Source organism: Dreissena polymorpha, chromosome 8, assembly GCF_020536995.1.
Source record: "Dreissena polymorpha isolate Duluth1 chromosome 8, UMN_Dpol_1.0, whole genome shotgun sequence".
NCBI lineage: Eukaryota > Metazoa > Mollusca > Bivalvia > Myida > Dreissenidae > Dreissena > Dreissena polymorpha.
Window position 1 is genome coordinate 51,291,416 of NC_068362.1, and position 22,485 is coordinate 51,313,900.

Here is a 22,485-nt window from a genome sequence, read left to right on the forward strand (position 1 = left end):
AACGTTTTATTGATATTCAAGAAAAAAATCAAATAAACAGAGATTAATTTACCAATTAGGACGACTTCCACGTGTTAGTGTGCATGTACAAACCCGATTTGAATACATCTTAGGCATTGATCGTAAAATAATTAAGATGTTAAACTGGTCGAAGTCTTATTCTTCCATTTTGATTCGTGAACTCGATGTGATTCGTTCAGTATAATAAAAATATCATAAATAAAATACAGCTATGAAGGCTTGTCTCTTGCTCTGGATTCATCATTTGAGTCAATAAATTCCATAACTCAGAGCAAAATTTGCTTACTCGAATATTTCGACTAGTCTTCATCAGCGATGTGCTGGTCAGTTGAACGAGTCACGTGATGTAGGATGGACACGTTGCACGAGAGAGAATTGACCAAGAAGAAATGACCAAACTTCATGAGTATGATATTGAGTCGTTCTCCTCACACTTAGACTCCATAGATGAACACATTAAGTTTACGTCGGAACAGGAGGAAGATGGTAAGATACCCTTTTTGGACACTTGTGTTCACGTGAACGACGATGGTTTCACGAAGGTTAATGTTTACCGAAAACCAACACACACCGACCAGTACCTAAACTTCAATTACAACCACCACTTAGATCACAAACGGTCGGTAGTCAGGACATTATTCCACCGAGCAGAGAAAATAGCAAGTGAGAAACACGACCAAAAACTAGAAATTGAACACTGAAAAACTGCACTTAGGACAAACGATTATCAAGTGGATGTTTACGATCCCAAAGAAGAAAGACAACACACCATCTGATAAGACTGAAAGAACCTGTAGCCAGATCCAACTCGGCCATATATGAACATTGCTCCCACACAGGACACAAGATTGATCCAAACAACACCAAAATACTAGCATCCGAGGACTCGCATATCAAACGTCGGGTCAAGGAGGCAATAAACATTAAGCAACGAAGACCGTCGCTAAACCGGGACGAGGGGCTGGAACTTCCGCCTGTGTACAATTCTCTCCTCGTGTCACGTGACCATCCTACGTCACGTGACTCGTTCAACTGACCAGCACATCGCTGATGAAGACTATGTGATATAGTCATACTATTCGAGTAAGCAAATATTGCTCTGAGTTAATCTACAATCTAAGAATCTACAATTTAATTTCCTTTATTCCGCAATTTGTTCAATTTTTTTTCGAAACAGCGCCCTATATTATTTGAGATAATTCGTGGTACTGTTTAAAAACGTTTACGACACATGTTTTATTTTTTGTTATATTTCGTTACGGTTATTAAAGGTAAGAGTACAATTGTAAATACAATACAGAACAATATTTAAAACTTGGGTAACCGCTTTGGAACGCAACGCAAATTATTGTGGGTTTAAAACTATGTAAATGCTAGCCGAACCTCACACGTAGGATAGTTGTAATTACTAGAAAGAAAACGTACACATTTCACATAATAAAATGCACCCAAACATTAATTCGGTGGTCACTGTCTTGGAACGGTCCATGTCAAGACATATTGGTGGCCCAAGCCGGTTGATGGCAAGCTTAGCTCAACATTATCTACAGCACACACGCATAATCATTAAACTGATAACATCGCAATTCAGATTAAAAAGCAGTGAAATAGCATATTATTTATATTAAATTGTAGTCAAATTACTACATGGTTAAGTTACACCAAAGCCAGATAATTAAAGCTGTTTGAGGCTCGACGAAATGAAATAAATACAGGTATCCGATAACTCTCTTCTTGTATTACAAATACAAAGACATCGACATGATCCTGGAAAAAGTAGTAATAGATGTTTTAAAATATCCGATTACGAAGGTTCCTTTCGTGTTTGCTTTAATGCTTATTTTATACACTAAAAGCTTTTGCCCATAAACGATTGTTTTTTGCTACATCATTTCCATAATTGGAACCGACAATTGTAAGGGCATTCTGTAACAACTTGAATTGTAGAGCCTAGTTAAATTCACTTTAACCACGGTAAAGCACTTTTTATAACAAATACTATGTGGTATGACTAAATGTTTTTTTGTCGATATTTTTTTGAAAACAGTCCTGAATGCACCGCGTTGTGTTCCAGAAAGTTCAGTAGCATGGCTAAGGAAATATGTGTAAAGTGTCTTCCAAACTTACCACGTGTAGTCCGCTTATCAGTTACGATAGTTTCCGCTTTTATGGAATTTAAAGGAAGTATTTTCAAAATTGGACTGCACAGGCTAATATGGGACACCACTTTACACACATTCTTTAAGTGCGGTTTCAAAAAATATCTTCTCACATGTCGAAAAAAAGATCATGGATCAGCAATACAGACATTAAACTTAACAGCGAAAGTAACTGTATCGTAAAGTATTAACAGTGTTGACATCGTCACAATTTGTCGATAGTCGATGATTGATGAACTTAAACACGATTTATTAATATAATTATGATTAAATATCGTTAACAAATGACAGGCAAATTATGATTTCTAACTTGACACACATATTTAGTTTTTACCAACTTACACTATATTTGTCAACAGTATCGAATTATGTATGTCACAGTTTAAATACACATAAACAATTTTAGTGTTTACAATTTTATAACACAACATCGAGAATGGTATACGTATTGATACTTTCTTCATTGGTTCATTGAGCCGACCGACTTTGATAATCTTTTGAATGTAATACGTTGAATAACATTATTGTAATCGCTTTTCCCTGTGAATCTAACGCCTTGTCTAAATGAAGTAATTTATTGTTGAAAACAACTTACCTTAAAAAACAATTGTAACAATATAATGTAATTTAACAAAAGATAATCTATTTATTGGCCATTTAAGTGTCAAACTCTGGACTAATCGTTAGAGATTTATCGGATACAAGTGCTTTGGGCTTTCTCTTATCGATACAATCCCCTAACGCTTTGCAATTAACGTTTGTTGATCCCAGTTTAATTCTTTAAATTGTTTGTGCCTTTTGCATTTTTATATATTGTGTTTTGTGCTTTTGTACAGCGTCAGTCTGTACGGTTTTGTGTCACTTACTGAAAATAAACGGCATCGTGCTTCAATAACATATCTTCCCTGCTTGTAAAGCTGAACGTTTTTAATATGGGTAATACATTCAATTTAATTGTTATGAACATAAAACCGACAGTAATTATTTATTAATATACAATTGCATAAGAATCTTGGTGAGAACAATTGTTCCAACAATATATCTTTCGGGTTCGAAACTGGATAACGTATTGTCAAATATTAGGTCATGAGGTTCGAATAAATTAAAAAGCTTGTAAACACTAGTTAACACATTATATTAACCAATTTAAATGCAATTTAATCGGGACATTTGTCACAATAACATCTCGGTCGTGTTTAAATCTGTTTTCGCGTGCGGCAAAAACAAAACAAATCACTTTCTCACATTAAAGAAAATGAATTCTAGATACTACATATATCGCTTAATCTTAATGAAACTTGTTTAGAATAATTGTCTTAATGATCACTCGGAGGAGTTTTGAACTGCGCTATTTCGAGTAAAAGCCTGGGTTAAGAGGTCAATTTAACGAAAACGCTTTGGATCACTTTATAAGTCACGTTTGTTAGCCACATGTTCATGAAACTTGCTCTGAACATGGGTTCTAATAATTTCGCAAAAGGTTTGATATGGTTCCTTTCGCTTGAAAGACATGGCCTTAGTCAGGCTAAGCAGTTTTATTATGGGGCTTTAGTAATAATATCAAAAAAGTATATATATGGGCTAAGCTCCAAATTAATAATAGTTTCAAACTTTGTTACAAAACATGGTTGCCAGGTATTGGGGCTATGTTTATTACAAGTCAATTGTGATACCTTTTGAACACTACCTTCTAACAATCGCTTAGTTTATTGAGGTCCCAGCGCCTTTAGCTCTCGTATTAAACACGTGCATATTCCTAACCTTATTCTATTATTGCAATTTATTTTGTCCTTGCCATTCCTCTTCTTGCTATCTTCATTAATACTTGTGGTCTATAAATTGCTGAATATGACCACTTGTATTCTTTGATTATATGTTACATATTTGCATGTATGCATTAAAATACATTACTTAACTTAAAATGCTAAATCTAGCATGTGTATAATATCCATTTCTTCGATTAATATCGTCTTACTAGGTGTAACTTAAAAGAAGTTGTAGTAAATCTGCATCAAGTTCAACATTACTATCCATTTAATATAAAAAAATTATGTGAAGTCAAATGAGTTATTTAGAAACGATACAACAAAACAATGACTTCAAACAAGTATTCATACCATTAAATATACCACCGCTTTTCAGTTAAAATATAAAACATCAAACGTTACTTACGCCCAATGTTGAATCCATTGTAGAAGATCGCAACGAGATTGAAAGTGTAAATTCCAGTATGAAACCGACACAAATACAACAGCCACGATGGCTTTTTTTTGGCAATTACCAGAGTGACAGCTGCATCCGAGGAAATGTGAAATCTTTCTTGTGTTTGTGTTTAATCTTCCGGTAAAGGAAAACTCATTTATGACTCGTATTGTAAAAACCTCAAATTTCAATCTTAAATTTTATTCAAGAAAGAACATGTATACGGAATCGTGTTTTTTTTTACATTACTTTTGTTTTGTTAAATTTTGTTTTGAGTGCAAATTTGCATACCGAAGGAGTTCGCTTGAGTTGTCTGTTTTACATCATCGAGGTATCGCCTATACTGCAAATATGCTTGTTAACATTATCGGGTATATAAATCAAGATAAATGTGCATGGAGAAGCATATTTTATGTTTCGTACTGTTATTATTCACAGCATCAGATATTTCAACACGATGAAGAACAGGTGTTTCACAGGGTCATGATTGCTTTTTGTGTGATTTATAGATGGCTTATAGAACAGGATTTTGCTGTTATTCATCTTAATATAAGTAATGTTGTGAATAAAGATAGCATGATCATGCAGAAATGTGGGGAAAAAATATCATAGACTTCATACTCAAATAACTGCACCCAACGTATATACTCTGCGTAGGATACTGCGATTTTATAGTATGTCATCATAGAATACAAAATCATGTACCCGACGAAAGGAAATATTTATGTCGACTCGTTGAACATGATGTGTAATTGCATTACATTTGACTTTCAGAATATAGCTAAACGTTTTCCATAGCCGTACACATATTACGTACGTTCATTTACTATTTACATACCAGCGAATTGTGTTCAATAGATTTTGTTCGTGAACAAGTGTGTTTATATTAAAGATGCATTGCTTGGAGCAATTAATGCAACACAACTGTCGTTTAACAAACCGTCTTTTATCATACAATTGCGGTAGTAACTTCATGAGGATTACGGCAACGTTAACGTATTTCCTATGCATTGACACGTTGACAACTGATTGTAATATTCTTTTAGATAGTTAATGACATATGTTTGATTCAAATAAAGAGACTCGACTGACGTATCTGTGTGTAGCTAGTCAGTACAGATTACATGTCAACTGCTACTATGATATTATTACACACAAACAATTTCCGTGCAGGTACAAAGTACGCAAAGGTACCTTTTGATTTGGACGATTTCACATGGTCGGTTATATTTGCATCTGTGTGTGTGTGATTATCATATCCCACTTTTTGTAAATAGCGAACCATTTTATTTGTATTTTGTGGCATCGTTTTTTCAGGTCAATATTGTTTTTCCGTGTGCATCGCCTTAAAAAGTTGTTTTAAAATGAAGTCAAAGAAATTATTTTATCCGCTTTGTGTAAAAACACAATTCAAGTCGCATCATTATTATAAAAATTTGCTCCGAAAGAGGATTATCCAATTATAATAGTGATGATGAAAACATTAAACTATTTTTGTCTGTTAATTAAAATCCTAGTATGTTTTTTTTTTATTTGCGAACACAGCTTTTAAATCCAAATAAGTTAGCGCTGTTAACAAACACAAATATTCGCTGTCAGTGGTGTAGTTCTTTGTACATATGTACGATGGTAAGAACAAAATCAGTTTGACATTATGTCTGTACATAGTTTCATAGGTATATAATGACTTGACGAGCACTTTGTTTTAGTAGCATATGGTTATCAAGAACTGACTAATACAAAGAATTTAACACTATAAAACTTTGCAAATATAAAATTGAATTATCATGGAATAATTTAAGAAAATTTTATACCAGACTCTACAGTTCATCAATGTGTTTATGTTAAAGAAATCCTCTCGTAGTTCATACTGTTTTATTTCTCATAAATGACCTTTTGATGATAAAGGAAACTGTTGTTTACTGCTATTTCTGTGAGAGATGCTTGTTATGGGTATGTTTGATAATTTTAAAGTATTCCGTCTTCTGAAAAAATGGATACCGATAGGAGATTTTCGAGATATTGAGCAGAATACAATTGTCAGACAAAAAACGCGTGTAGAAATGCTTGTACATTTTACAAATATTTTAGATATATATAGGATAAGTTGTGTTTATGCCAAATAATATATTAACAGACCATTGCGTAATACTAGAAGCTATTTATAAAAACATATACTTACATCTGAACAAATATATATGTTGTGAATTTAAATCAAATGAGAACTAATAAAAAACTTCTTACCAATGGAATTGTATGTTTTTCATGATGGACGAAATTAACTTAATTTGGAGCTTTGCCGGTTTTCTTAACAATATGCTTTATATTTGGGAAGTTTTTTGTTTGAAGTTTTGTATTGCAATAATGTCGAATCTCACTTCAGCGGTGCTTCATACATGTCGTGAGAGTAAACGGATGCTAGATGGGAGTTTTCATTTTACCTCCTGGGCATAAATGTTTATAATGATGAGCATCATCCATTAAAAATCCTTTTGAAATGACACATAAATACTGTACAAAGGGAACACGTTGCCTTAAACATTGCAAAATGTGCTTTGAAATGAATGTGCTGTATCAATTTTCCCCGCAAACTAGTAAAATCATCTGATTAATTACATCATATTGCTGTTTGTCTATTATACATTGATGTATGTTGTCGCTTTTCTATAATACAAGCATATACTTATGTTGAGGTATATATACTGATTATGTAGACATTTAAACAAGTATATTAATATAGAATCATTTGTTATAAGCTGCTTTAAAATGGGATTTTTAAATGTCATACATGTGTAACTTGGAACCTGCATAAAACATCTGTATTGATCAATTTGAAGGACCTTATGTTTGCTTTAACCAAACTTGTTTCATGTCACTGAAACACGTCGGAAGTGAAGGGGCGTTTCTTTGATATGACATTTTGTAATCTGAAACTGTGTAAATATTTCCTGCAGCAATTATAAAGTATTAACCAGTAATAAATATTATTGCATAAGTCTTACCAAAATAAGTTGATGATCCAGACTAACACCAATGCACGTTCAGCATGTATATGTATACTCCTGTGCATTCGTGCATATTTGTAAGCTAAGTTCATACATCTTGATAAAATACAAATTTAACAATAGTAAGACTCAACCTTTACAGGTCTCCCTTTCAGAATAGAAATGAGCCGTGCTCTGTGAAAAGGGGGTTTAATGCATGAGCGTAAAGTGTCGTCTTAGATAAGCCTGTGCAGTCTTATCTAAGTTGCATATAGCAACTTCGTTTAAATGTTAAAAATTCCTTTGTATTTATCACAAAGAACTTAAACAACGTAATATCATAATTATGAGTAACGCTTTTATGACATATGATGTCATCCCAGGTCAATTTAACCTTCTCCGAGCTAATATCTTCATTAACATTACATGCGATGTTCAGACGCTATGTCTAGCTTGGTCTGATGCCGTTCACTATGTACGTCAAGGGCAATGAAGTGGTTGGTTTGTTTTAATTTAGCGTATCATCACGTTCTCAGTTTAATATAGTTCGTAATTGATAAGCCGTGTTCGCTTCGTTGATAACTGGATCCAAATAGCCATTGTAACCATAGACTTAAGGACATTTACTGAACCAGAATGTATTAAAAGGAATCTTTTGTCAAAATATAAAGCTTTGAATGTGTTCAGCAGATACATTCGACTATTGATAAAATATTGTTTTCACTTTAGAAGTCTCGGTCGCCTACATGGAACCTGTAATAAAAAATAGATTTATTCGTATTGCGCTCGCTCGCTCCGATGTTTTGTGCCAAAATCGGCCAAAAACTGATCCTGTTTATTGTTGTTAAACATTGTAGAAAATATAATCAAAAACTGCATGGGTTTAAGTATCCAAGTTCATGGCTTGATATTTCAAACATGCTTAATGGTTTGTACACTGTTGCACGAAGCCATAAACATGAACAAACGGAGCCATTTAGTTTGTTTTTGCTGTTGTTTTTGTTGTAAACAAAAGTAGCTTAGAAACAAACCTCTGTGGGGTTATTACGAACGGTCCTCAGTTGAAGGGCTCAAACATGAATCTAGGTGACGCGTGGTTAATTCATATACGTTGACTTTATTAATGGCAAATCAAAATTTCACACAATAAATACGATATTGTTTAGCAAATGTGTTTTATCTTTAATGCAAAAAACACTTATTCTGCATTGGTTTTAACAATTGAGTAATGTATTCTTCAGAACTTTGCAGTCTTTAATATTCACAAAATAGTTCATTATTAAAATGTTGACATTATCATAAAAATGATACGTAGAATAATTTTTGCATTTTGGTGGCATTTGTGAAATCAGAAAACTTTTAAGTATCTAATTAAAACTATAATTCATAGCTGTTCCGGTCGTAATTATAATTTCAGCTACTAACTATACTTTAAAATATATTTGCTCGTAATTTTGATGTCGAATAAATCTATATCTCTTTTTTAATTGATATAAATACTGTCTCAATTATTTTCACCATAGAGATGGTGTTTAATTTCGGGCTGTTTGATCAAATTTAATGAATTTTATATGGTTATGACGATACGATTCGCGGCATAAGATCATACCAAAAATATTTACGCAACGTTAACTGTGTTTAATGTCACACGAGGATTCTACTTTATTCGGCTGCGCACAATTTAAATAAGAAGAAGAATGTTCAAATTCTTTTAAGATGTATACATGCATTTAACTGCAGAAAAGTGAGACGCAATACCTTTATAAATTATTAGCAAAGGCTATAAGTAAGAGGCAGTTATCATACTGAAAAGTCACATGTTTTGTTATTTCAATAGTGAAGAACATATTTAATGTTTAATCTAATGGCTATTATAAAAATATGTTATGTTTTGTTATTGAGATGAAACATAATTCATCTTCCTTGCGCCTAGTTTATTTAATGTTCTGTTTATACCATGCTGAATAATAGTTTTTATATTTTTATATACGGACCATATTTTAGTGCTACCATTATCTTTAAAACCTAGCCTCTAATAGTTTTATTCGATTTCCTATACTGACGACACTAGTACACTTAAAGGAACCTTTTCACAGCTTTTGGCATGTATTAAAGTTTGTCATTAAATGCTTTATATTGATACATATGAACATTGGATAAAGCTCCAGTAAAAAAATAATTCTATTTAAGAAAGAAACAAGTAACCCTCAACTGGGCTCGAACCACTTACCCCGGAGTAAAAGTCTGTCGCTTATCGTAGTATCACAAAATATAACGACAACAACAGAACTCTCCAATCGTTTCGCGTTGCGACGCTTTATAATTTTCAGGTTTTTAAATCGTCAAAAGATGCATATCGTGGATATTTTAGAGCATGTTTAATGTTTAGTATTACTGTTTCCTCACAAATATCATAACTACAACGAAATCTTAAACTTTTTTATTTTGTAAATTTACCAAAACGTGAAAAGGCCCCTTTAGATATGTCATGACGTGAATCGAATAGTAAACATATGTTTCATCTTTTTAACAACAAATAACTATAACTCGCGTCATCTTACGACGTAAATATTATAAACAATGTCAATATCAAATATAAATAAGAAAAACTGGGGTAAGCGCTTTGGCACGGTCTATAGACACAATTGATATAAATCACCTGAAATATGAAAAAATGTGGCATGGTTTCATAAGGAGGTCATATTTTGTGTATATAACATGAAATTTAAAGGCAACGTAAAGAGTAGACTTATCACGTAAAACCTCTAGACAAAGAATCGAAAATATACCATACCGGAGGATGAGTAATGAGAACTGATCATAGGATTTATAGTATTATAATATGCCTTCTTGTTTATTCCGTGCAACTACCTTACAGTATCGTATTTTAAAGCTTATCAACACAAACTTGAAATCCACATAACAAGTTCAGAAGCATTTGTGAAATTTTGAACGCGTACTAATAAAAAATTGGAAAAAAAGTAAGTGATAGACACATTTTGCATTTATACACTCGAACTAAAATACCTTGATGAATAAAGACACGATCTTCTCTCACTATATTTAAGAGAACAAATATCGAACACAAAAATGTTTAATGACCTATAACTTAAGACATTTACGATGTGCAAGCACAAAGCCGACTTTGCATAAATAATGAGCCATTCATCGTCTAGAATACCAGCTAAAGCACGGGCTTCTATCCAACTCCTCCATTCGCGCTGAATAGACAATGAATTTACAGATGTGCATGAACTATCAATAACAAGTCAAGGTAAAAGTCAGAACCAGTAACGTTTTACTGCATGGTATCGAAGAGTATTTTCCAGACCCAGTGCTTATTTGATATTAAGTATATTTACTACGTGAAACTGTTCTATTTAAATAATTATTTGTAAAACCAAGCAAAGACACTTAAGATGTGGTATAACACAACACAAACAATCGGTGATACCCATATGCAATAACATTTTAGTATTGTTTTGTCAGGTTTTGTGTATTATTTTTTGATTTCGTATATTTGCTCGTGTTAGATGTATGTGTTGGAATTCGCATTTTTTAAATTATATATTGTTTAAATTCGTGTATAAGTGTTTAATTTAAAACAAAATCTTATTATGTGTCAATAAAAAAGCGTCTTTTTTTATCATTTTAGATATACCATTTCAATCACGTTTCATTAAGTGTGATATCTTGATATTAAAGAACATAAAAATTGTGTTTGACGTTTATATGATAAAACGGTAGGTGTTCGTATTTCCATCTATGTCCAATCTATGTCCTTAATATAAAGGTGACGTTTATATATTAAAACAGTATGAGGTTGTATTTCAAAGTCCTGTTTGTGTCGTATTAGTATAACGGTGATAATTTAATTCAATTACGACTTAAAATGAACTATACATTGGTACCAATGAATCGCGTACATAAACAGAACATTCCGACATATATATGTATAATGTAATGTATCTTATTTTTTTAGTATGCCCCCAACTGTCCGCGTAAATAAAATATCTATGAATGATGCTCTTAATCGGATAAGAGTGGACTATTTTCTCTTGATCTCTTAGATAAGCCTACAATTAATATATCACATTTCGTGTTGAACAATAACGAAAGAGAAAATACAAATATATGTTAAAGCCTATCAGATGGGTGAATGATAGAATATTGAAAAACATTTGTATTCAAAAAGTGTGCCTATATGATCCTATGGAGCGAAAAGTAATCATGAAGGTATACTAGTCAAGTTGCTTACAGTACTATGATGGGGCGTCTGGTATGGGAATTTCTTATTGAATATTGTATTCGCTTGAATTGTGCTGTCGAATATCCATTTGTTTAAAATGGATATGTTCAGAAGTTGAATGTTGTTGATTCAGTGTGATAACAAAACTATAACATCGGGGAGATCGACCGAAAGGGTTTTAAGAAAATTAAAATCTGGTTGTAGTTGATCTCTTATAAGAAACACAAAGTTAGTAATACACGTACCGGAATTTACAAAAATCTCGACAAAACCACACGGCATTTCCTTTTAATACAAAACGACGCCTGGATGAAAAAGGTTGTAAGAGACTGCAGTATCGTTCAGGTTCAACGAACATTCTTCATGTACATTGATGGTAAAGTGAACGAAATGATATATCTGATTCGCCGAAATATCCGTTCTCGTGAGCTTGCTATTATATGTGTTGATGTTTTTGTTGACTTCATGCAAAGTACTCTTGGCAACGTGTTATATCTAGCAGTTGTTCAGTCGTTATGACATTCAGATTGCTTTTTTGTAGATTCCAATGTATGCTAGTGATTTACTTTGTCCTTTCCTTGCAATGTTTTTTAGGCAGGCATTTCATATCACTTACCTAGTGACAAAAAAAGGTTGAATCCCTTTGCCAATGGCACACATACAATGTAAAATGTAATGTTGTGTTGTGTAACGCTGTTTATACGTTTAACAAACTTTGACTACTTGACCACATAATTCATAATGCATATATGATAACAAATTGCTAGGAGCAACAAACGCTGCAGTTTTTATTTATTTTTTGGTCTGCAAACTGAAGTTCTCTTATTATCTTGATAAGATATCAACATTGAGATTGATCGATAATCTAATGTATAATATATGTTTTATCAGAAAAATATGATCGTGTACCATAAGTACATTTTAATTGACGCAGCTATTGAATTGTTCATCCCACACCTCATCTCATGCTATATCCATATTTCATTTTATGAAATGCCACATTTGCTGAAGTGATTCCAAAGTTGTTTATTGTGTCCTTCAATCTGGAAATGTCTTCTTGTGAAGTTATAAACATTATGACTTTCACCGTATACATTGTATTAAACATTGAGTGTTCTCCGCCATACTACTTTAATTAATTGCTAAATATCCCCACAAACGAAGTTTTAGATGTGTTATTCTTGAATCATGATGTCGGTTGGTAGGTTTGTCTGTCCACACGAAATGTTTTAAGTTTATTGAGCAAAGTATGCCTAAAACGATTTAATTTACAATTCTAATAGGTCATCACCCGGAAATATGTAAGCAACATGAAGTGTGGATTGGAAAGACACCTTTTCCAACCGCAGTTATCAATGTTTTCCTGGGTTATGTGCCCTTGAACTTAAGCACTTTGTGGTATTAAATCGTCAAAGTTTATGGAGCGAACTGCTTCTACATTTTGCAAGCTAATGATGTCAATTGGAACTTAAATTATGAATTCCGTTGAGCAACACACACTTTTTCTTGCAATCTGATCCACTATCCAGAACAGTGTGCACCTGAGATTTGTATGGCTGCTATATATGTGACAAAGCGGCGCCGAGGCACTTTTAGTCTCTTGGTAACGAACGTCTATTGTGTTTACCTTTGTTGAGTAAGCTCGCACATTAATAAGACACGACTAGGTTTACTTATAAATTTAGATAACAATATATACATTGTTCACAATAATATTCGTCGTAATATTAACAAGAAGTATACACTTTATATTTATATTGGAACAATACATTTATAAATAATAAAAACAATTTCACATTTTCAAGGCAATTAGACTTATTTATATGCCGCAATAATCAGAACCCTTTATCGTACATACCGCAGGATCAAACCGTGTCAAGACCGTTTCTCGTCTCTAGAGAAGCATGCTTGAATAGTTAACAGACACGACAGCTGATGCTGTTCCATTAATTCACAGACAAATATCTTTCTTTCTCGGCTGCACAGTGCATCTTGTTTGAGAAGATTTCAAATGTCATGCACATTTGTATTTGTTAGAGGCCGACATTCTTAAGTGTATCCAGTGGAAACACACGTGTTGGTTCGTATGCCTTCCGAACTTTGGTCCTCCGGTTCGTCAGTTTTTTATGTTTCCATACGTCTAGAACGAACAAGTGTAGTATACCTTCAAAATATGTCCCGTGCGTTGTTTTGTGTACTTTGTCCATGATAATGTTTATATATTGGTCAAACTGTGTGCTATCTATATTAAACAAAGCACCAATACATCCACTAGCCTTGTTAAAGCGTTGAATTAAACTTAATGTTGTTTTATTTTCGTTGTGTTCAATGTTAATTACTGCAGTAATATGTCAGTGACATCGAAATTATTCATTTTTATGATGAGTGTTTCTTTGTTTGTAATGTCTCGTATTCTACAAGATAATCTGACGGTAACACGACTGTCACTCCTGATTGTTACTTGACTTTACCTTCAAAAGTCATACTTTGTATATGATATTAAGGACATATAATTACTTTTAGCTACAGCATGTGATTTTAATATACATATCCCCTTCGGTTAATTGTCAGGCCCGAAACTTATACATTTTACTGTGCAAGGAACACGTGTCACGTCACTTCTGGAAATAGATTGTAGATAATGGTAAACCATCTCTGACACAATTTGATCTCTTATCAGTCATCACAATTCATTCCAAGTCTGTGTATGTTCTATGATTGTATCTTGAGTGTTCGTTGGCTCTTACTCGCTATAACAGTCACTGGAGTAGGCATTAAGTGCCTTGACTTAAAGACTTAAAGAAAGATTTTGAATGAGCTTTTTTATTTCTGGAAACGTTAGAATAAATTGCACTATAGGTGATTTAGGGTATAATCATGGGTTTTTTAGTATAAAGAGTCATATGCGAGTTTAAACTTTTGGCTATTTAAAGATTACATCGCTGATTGAGTCATGCACAATTTTAAATGTGTTTTAGGGTTGATTTTTATATCGAATTGGTTTTAGTTAACACCGTTTACATTCAATAAATTGTCTTTGATTTCCTTCTTTTTCAGCTATGGCTATCGGTGAGAAACTGATGTAAGGTTTCTTTGCATCGGACGTGATTATATAGAATACTATCGTTAATCGGTGATATAGAACAAAACGCTTGATTCTTAAGTAGGCGATACATGTATGTCATGTTCGCTTACTAAAACTGTGTATTGCTACTTGATATTTGTTATGTGTAATGATTATGGTGCGATTTCCGTGACAATTGTACATGACAACACACAGTAAACACGGCCGTTAATCACGGGCGCCACCTCTTTTTTTAGATGCTTTAATAAATAAGTCAATGCAACGTCAAAGGTGGCGCTCAGGCCCGGATGTTTTTTTTAAATTTTATGGATAAGTTTACAGCGTGATTTTTTTTTATATGTTTGTTCCGCATACATCGCAATATTTTTTAATTCGGGCTATGTAGTTCGATTAAGCGAAGGTTAATTCGTCACATACATAAACAAAACATATTGTACGATATATTCCAAAAAATTTTAATACTCATAAACCAATAACTAAATTCTCAACATTATCATAATAGTACATCGACAGCAATTTTTGAATACAGTATGATAATTCACGATATAAATATAAGATAATACTTCTTCATGAACGATGATTTGTGTCCCTTAATCCAAAGTCTTAATTTACTAAAGGGTCAAGGTCAACGAATCTTAATTAGGCTCATATATGTTGTTTTTCCCACTATCAACTCCAAAAAATGAAGAAAGCTCGGTCTTATTTCGTGAACTTTTTTTGTATAATACTTGTTAAATGTTCTTATCTTTCAAAGACGAACGTTAACAGCTATCAAGACATTAATAGAAAACTACTTTTTCTAATTAAGAACGCACGCGACTCAAATGTGCTTTACAAATAAATGTAAGTCCTGTAAACATAATAGAAACCATGACATACAATATGTCACTTTAAATTAGCTATAAATGTACATCGGCGCCACCTCCTATTCTTAGCTCCACCTCTTAGCATTGGCTCCATCTCTTTTTGAAAGATGCAAATTTATCTATTAGATCGGCTAGAAGCCGATGTTTTTGTGCATGCATTAACTTGCACATTTTTAAAGCAATCGTTTAATGTAATGAGCGATTTAATTGGCTGGGAATGCGCTCGTCAAACCGACAAAAGACATCAATTTGATTTTACAAATTCTTCCATGCCATAACTTATAAAGGTCATCACATTTCCAAATGTATGTTACAGTAGATTTGGATGCATTTTGTCTTCGCTGAATCGCACTACATTTGCCGATTGTTTTACAATAATGCGGAACATGTTATACAAAAATAGAAAACATAAACACCCTGTACAATTATCCGTTACATTTCAAAACATCCGGGCTTGAGCGCCACATCAGAAGTAGCATTGGCTTATTTAGTAATGCATCTAAAAAAAGAGGTGGTGCCCGTGATAAACGGCCGTGGTTAAACATACAATCGTTATCTCGACTACTTAATGTCGTTTTAGGATATGGGAATTGAATTTACTAATTTCTCATGTATAGATGTAATAAATTACCACAATCATTAATAAGCGCGAGAGGTAATGCATTAGTTTATTACATATGTAAAATAAATCCTCGTACAATATTGGGCAAACGAAGCAACACAACACTTAAAAATCAATATAAAAATAAGAAAGAACCCCGGAATCATTGTAAGCAGTAAGTGCACTGCAAAGAACGGTGTAAGGAATGGGCTTATTATCGAGCCGAACAGTACATATGAGTGTAAAGAACACAGTGATTAATGTATAATAACACCTTCCAACTAGCTGTTATTAAAATATTACATCTGGATATGTCACTGTTATTAATAGAAGGGGGTTTATTAACGGATTATTTCGAAAGATGGTAGGTATTTCATTTGTCCACTACGTATTTCTTTTCCCAGCAGTCTGTATATGGCGCATACTGATTTGGTCACCAAGAGTTATTTTTGTATTTACAGTCGGTCCTAAAAAGCATGCAGGTGAGTTTGTTTCAATATTGATTTCTTTGGACATCTGTAATTTAACGTGATTAAGTTGATGCTTTTAAAGTTCTTTCTCCTACTTGCAGCTGTGTTTATAAGCATTACGTATACGAATGTTTTACCTGGCTTAAAAGAACGCATACGTATAAAATTAAGTTGTGCAATCGTAATAAACTTATTACCTTACCTTAATTTTAGCTGATGACAGATGAACAAGCGTTCTCTATGTAGAAAACAATAACAATGTGTTTTCTTAAGGAATATCACTTGTATGAATGTCATGATTTATATCTTCTCTAATGTTCAGAGAATTGTTTTCAACTAGCAGTTAAGTACGCTCTCTCTGCTTGGCGTTTGATGCTTCCATCTGTAAGTTTGATTACGTAACATTCCGTTTTTTTGTTGATTTATTATAACAAAGAAACGATGAAACCGATGCCGTATTTTCTGTGAAACACCATGCTCATATAAATGTGAAACGCGCACTGGGAAAACCGGACATTGCATAGGCGTCAAGTATTGTACAAGATTAGGCTGAGCTTGTCGCACAGCCTAATTGGGCACAATACTTTCCAGTTTTACGGATATTTTCATTTTAAGAAAGTATCTTGTAAACGAAACTCGTGTATAGGTGTAAAGTGTCATCCCTGATTAGCCTGTTCGGACTGCACAGCACTTCCAATAGCATGTATCAAATAGGCAGTTGTTAGGAGACCAGATATCGTCAGCGGGGAGACCGTTTCATCTAGATATGCAGCGGAGTCGCATATGCAATATTATATGGAATTGCAACATGCAATCAATCTACTGTTTCATACAAAAAACGCGGATACAACTCGCACCGGTAAATTACAGGATTGTCTTGAAATGTTGCGACTGCAAATCAGTATAGAGAAAACGCCAAAAAAAATACAACGGCGTTGCTACCATTGATTAAATGACTCCCTGTATACAACTGGAACCTGTTAATAACATGATTATCTTCAGATTTTGCAACTGCCAGTTAGTATGGAAAAACGCTAAAAATAATAAATGCAACGGCGTTGCAACTATTTATTAAATGGTTCCCTGGTGAATGTTTTTTCGGCCATGTTATCATCTACAAGGTAGCAAATGCTATTGTTATTTTTTTTTTCCAGTACACACATTACAGTTGTTGATCTCTCGGAAATTTTCGTAAATATGTTTATCGCTTTAACAACCAGTTGATTAAGCAGTCAATGTTTTAGGAAATGCTGACGGACTTTTAGTTTACGAGTTAACCGTGTATTGCAACCAAACCGCATCAATCATATTTATATGTTTAAGCAGTCGCAATATATGTGATATGTTGGTACGATTGATGTGTTTAATAGTTATATTGTTCTATGGTATTTCACTAAAACCTCGTCAAATCAAAGACTCGGTATAAGCTCAGGGTCTCTGCATGTACAGTATTTACTAAGATATGTTGACACTAAATAGAGGCCCATTTTCTCTGTATAATATTAACTTTTATCTGTGAACGTTTACTTTATAATGAACTTTGTCTTGGTATTCTTGAACTATTTCTGGCATTGAATTACTTATTAAAGTTCGAAATAACTTGAATGTATTAAAGTAACGAACACAATGTTATACAGATCTTCGTACTCGACTTTATTGAAATGGGAGTGGAAACAAGCAACTCATTATTTGGTATAAACACAGTTAAAAGTTCCGCGGAGGTCATATTATCGTCAACGTAAAACGAAAAGACCAGTATTAAATTGTTTGTATCCGCGTATTATTGGAAGTTTTATCGTTTCTTAGAAACCGCATATTCATTACCATTAAACCAATTTACATTTGATAATGATGTCCTACGTTCATATTTCCGAGTTTTTTGTTTTTGTTATAACGTGTTCCTGTTCAACAACCTTTAAATAACGTTTAACGATCGTTCGTGTTACGTACTTACTTATTTATAACTAACACCTCAAAATATATTAAACACAGATCTTCAAAGGCCAATGCCCGTTGGGCAAATCATTGTTACGTTTAAAGCAACAAAAGATGCAGGTAAAAAAACGCTCTCGTATTAAACGATGTAATACAACCCGATAGGTGGCCCTTTGTGGAACACGATAAAGGACATATGAAAGACGTATGTACCTTTAGGCCCAACAAACATCTCATTACATGGCGACGACCAACCTCGATTTACCAATATTTACTGTTGTGGCACATTGCGACAATTTTTCTTCTACGGGCAATCGAATTCGAATATAACATTGCATGAAGTATGTTTTTAGCGGCGATTTTGGACACTATATTGGATTTTATTTCTCTCCGATTTGAGTTCTGGCTCCATAAACTACACACCTTCAAAAATTATATATATAAAAGTTGCTGTATACAGACGTCGACCGTTTGGGCTATTAAAACAGGCCATAGTTGGCTACAATAAAATAGTATTATGACTTGAACATTTATTTCACACACAAATAGTGAGCGCAATTGTAAAATTGAGTTACCGGTATATATAGTATATGCGCCTTACGTTTATATGGTGAGTATCCTTATTTAGATATCGTTCAATTTTTCTTCGTGGACACGTCATAATGTAGCTAATTTAACCTCCAGTACTCGCCACAGCTTACTTCAATTACAAAAAAGTTCACTAAATTAACAAGAGAAATCATCGGATGGTCACTTATTTTTTGCGGACTTATCTTTTTTCTACCTTAAATATTTGTTCACTGACGTTATAAACGGTTCGTTTCCTCCTAAATGAAATAAAATCATCGAAACGTGAGAAATGTTTGAGGATGAAGATAGCGAGAGGTTCTGTGATCCAAAGCCACAAAACGTCATTTAAAACTGAAGTAATCGTGCAGGAACATGTGTTCTACCGCAGATTACAGGACATTTGCCTGTCATTGCCTTTGTTTACTGGGTGTTTTATGTCCTCTGTGTTGGTGTCAAACGTTAAGTCGTCTAGACAACAATGATACGTGACTTCTACAAATGCCAAACGTATGCAAACTGATCAGCCGGTGAATTCTAATATCACTAGGTTACAGATCATATATAATTATTTGAGATGCACGTGGTAGATCTTGTCAACTGTGTTGATGCACATGTTGTTGATAATTTTATAATAATATATTCGGCGAATATATGAAGTAGTAGTTAAAGGTGACACACTGTGACAAAATATTTGTGTTCTTTAAAGATAAATAGCATACAGATGATAGATTGTATTGGCATAAAAATAAAGAAAATGCGGTATTCAGCTATTACATCGTCACTCTATGATGTCAAACCGAATAGTCAGCCCCTCGATTAAATATCGAGTAGGTCGCCGTAGTGTAATGGACATGGTGATATGGTGGCTAGCGACTGGGAGGTCACGGGTTCGATCCCCACTGTGGGAGCGTTCTTTATATCTCTCCCATAGGCACCAAGTACTTGTTATATGCAATAGAGCTAAAATAAAATGGTTTTAACTAAATAGGTTGCTGTTCAGCAAAGCATTTTATTCGCGGAAAATGTCATTTTTTTTTATTTCTCAGAAAAAAACAAGAATATGCATTTTAATTAATATTCTCTTGCTTTTCGTTTTGAAGTTCATGTTTTTGTGCATTTTATTCCACCCATTCAAATAAGAGGAACATATCTCAATTGTGACAATATTTGCAGAATGCAGTATTTGTTAAACCTTTTAGCTAAGACGCAGACGTTCTGTGGGTTTGAGGATCCAGGCATGTGCGGGTTCGAGCAGGACAACACCACGGACCAGTTTGACTGGACGCGCATCCAGGGTCGCACTCCCTCAGCCAACACTGGACCGGAAGCGGACCACACGTGCGGCGATAGTAACGGTAACTGGTCGGCTGTGAAATATTTGTAGAAAATTTGAGTTAACGCGGTAAATTGGTGCCGGCTTTCGAAACGTAATGGTCCCTGAGTATAAGCCGCGTTGACACTAAGCAGTTTTCTGTGCAAAATAAATTTCTAACGTACGGTATGCTTATTTTCACCAAAGTAAATAAATACCCGGGTCGATTGAAGATGTTATATTTATATAACGCCACTTGGATTAAGTGTAACACATGTTTATACAAACACGTATAACGGTATAAATAAGCGTGACTTATGCCATTAGTCGCAAGAAGGAATAAAAACCTCTGACAGGAATCACTTTTAAGAAAAAAGAAAACGCCTCCTCAAAAAAGAGTATGACGGTACCGTACATGCACATGAACGTATTATTTGTCAAATTGCCTATTTAGTATTTATATATATTTACCAGAGGTATTCTTGTTAATTTTCAGTACCTCGGTACCTAAATAAATGTGCGTATGTTCTTTTCTTGTGAACGATGTAGCTCTGATTCCATGCTTCTATGAGTTCAGTCTAATGTTGCAGGCTATTTCATGTACATTGAGGCGAGTGGGCGCTCCAAGGGTCATTCCGCCCGGATGTGGTCTCCCCGGTACCGCGGCCTCCAACCCCAGTGTATCGAGTTTTACTATCACATGTACGGGCGTCAGACCGGCACTCTCACTGTCTATAGTAGGGTAGGTATCTAACTGCTCTATATACGTGTTAACGGCAGCTACTGCGTTCCTTAGAGTTACGCTGGACGCATATTATATAAGACATTTGTTTTAGCATGACGCGGCTCAAATAAAGGAAACATTTGAGCAAGAAACTATATTGACGATAAAAAGCTACTTTAACGCTGCGTTTGCAGAAATTGAATTTTTAGATTTTTGGCTTGATGTCAAAAACGATGTTTTCGCCGTTGATTTTGATTTTACACAAAATTGTGTCTGCTGTGTATATATGCATGTATGAGTAAAAGAATATAACATACTTATAAAAGTTATAGATTCTGATACCTTTTACTAAGAGGCCATAGTGTTACATGTTTAAGCTTTTGACCAGTGAAGAGAACGTGGCGTTATGGCGCGTGTTTGGTAACCAAGGCAACCTTTGGATCAAAGCAAGCGTCGCGATGACGGAGGAGACGGCCCGCTCCGGCTACCAGGTAGACTTTTAAGCATTTCCTGACTTTTGTTTGCTTAAAAGTATTTGTGAAAGATTGCGAGTTTTTTTTAGCTTTATGATGCATTTTGTTTTTTAAAACTTGTCTCACGGGAGTTGGGACTCATTATCCATTTCTACCTTCTTACTTTTTACACAAATGTATTAAATGTTGATGTGGTATTCTGTTGAGGTGCAAACCGTAGTTTCTGAAAAAAATCATGTAGAAATCCGGTATCGAACCCACCGTCAAAATTCACATGCGTCGGTGTATTACCTTATATTATAAGGTTAATACGCGTTTTGCTACTGTATTTCAGTTGATCTTCGAGGCTGTCACCGACCTCGGTTACGAGGGCGACATTTCAATCGACGACTTCAGCATCCGGGACGGCGCGTGCGCAGTAGACGCGGCGTCCCTGGAGGCGACGCCAGCGCCGCTGACAGACGCCGGAAAGTCAAAACTACTTCAGGATCAGGTTGAAAGATATCGAAAAATATTAAGGCGTCGGCAGAGGCTGCGGAACCGGTTGCATGGAAAGACGTCTGACAACGACGAAGGGGACGATGACGACGGGGCGCGTTGATTCTATATCAGGAACATTGGTCATTTGTTAGACTGTTTATGAATGTATGATAAGAGTTGCGTTGTTTTTCTTTAACCGCGCAATTTATGCGAATGGCGATGTATGTTCTTATTCAAAGGATACCTCAAGGCCAAGGTTTAGTTTACGAGAAATTATAAACAAGTTCAGCAGGACTTTATTGCACAGCGTTCATTGCTATGCGCCATTCAGCAGGACTTAAAGGCTTAAGAAAT

General features: G+C 34.3%; 1 protein-coding gene across 1 annotated transcript in view; it reads left to right on the forward strand.

The window, feature by feature from the left end:
- Positions 1–22,252, forward strand: part of LOC127840525 (MAM and LDL-receptor class A domain-containing protein 1-like) — a 40,254-nt gene extending 18,002 nt beyond the window's left edge. The window contains exons 2-5 of the mRNA XM_052368940.1: positions 20,342–20,497; positions 21,045–21,196; positions 21,556–21,669; positions 21,986–22,252. Of these exons, the coding sequence (XP_052224900.1) occupies positions 20,342–20,497; positions 21,045–21,196; positions 21,556–21,669; positions 21,986–22,252 (689 nt within the window). The remainder of the gene's footprint in view (positions 1–20,341; positions 20,498–21,044; positions 21,197–21,555; positions 21,670–21,985) is intronic.
- Positions 22,253–22,485: the final 233 nt, after the last annotated feature.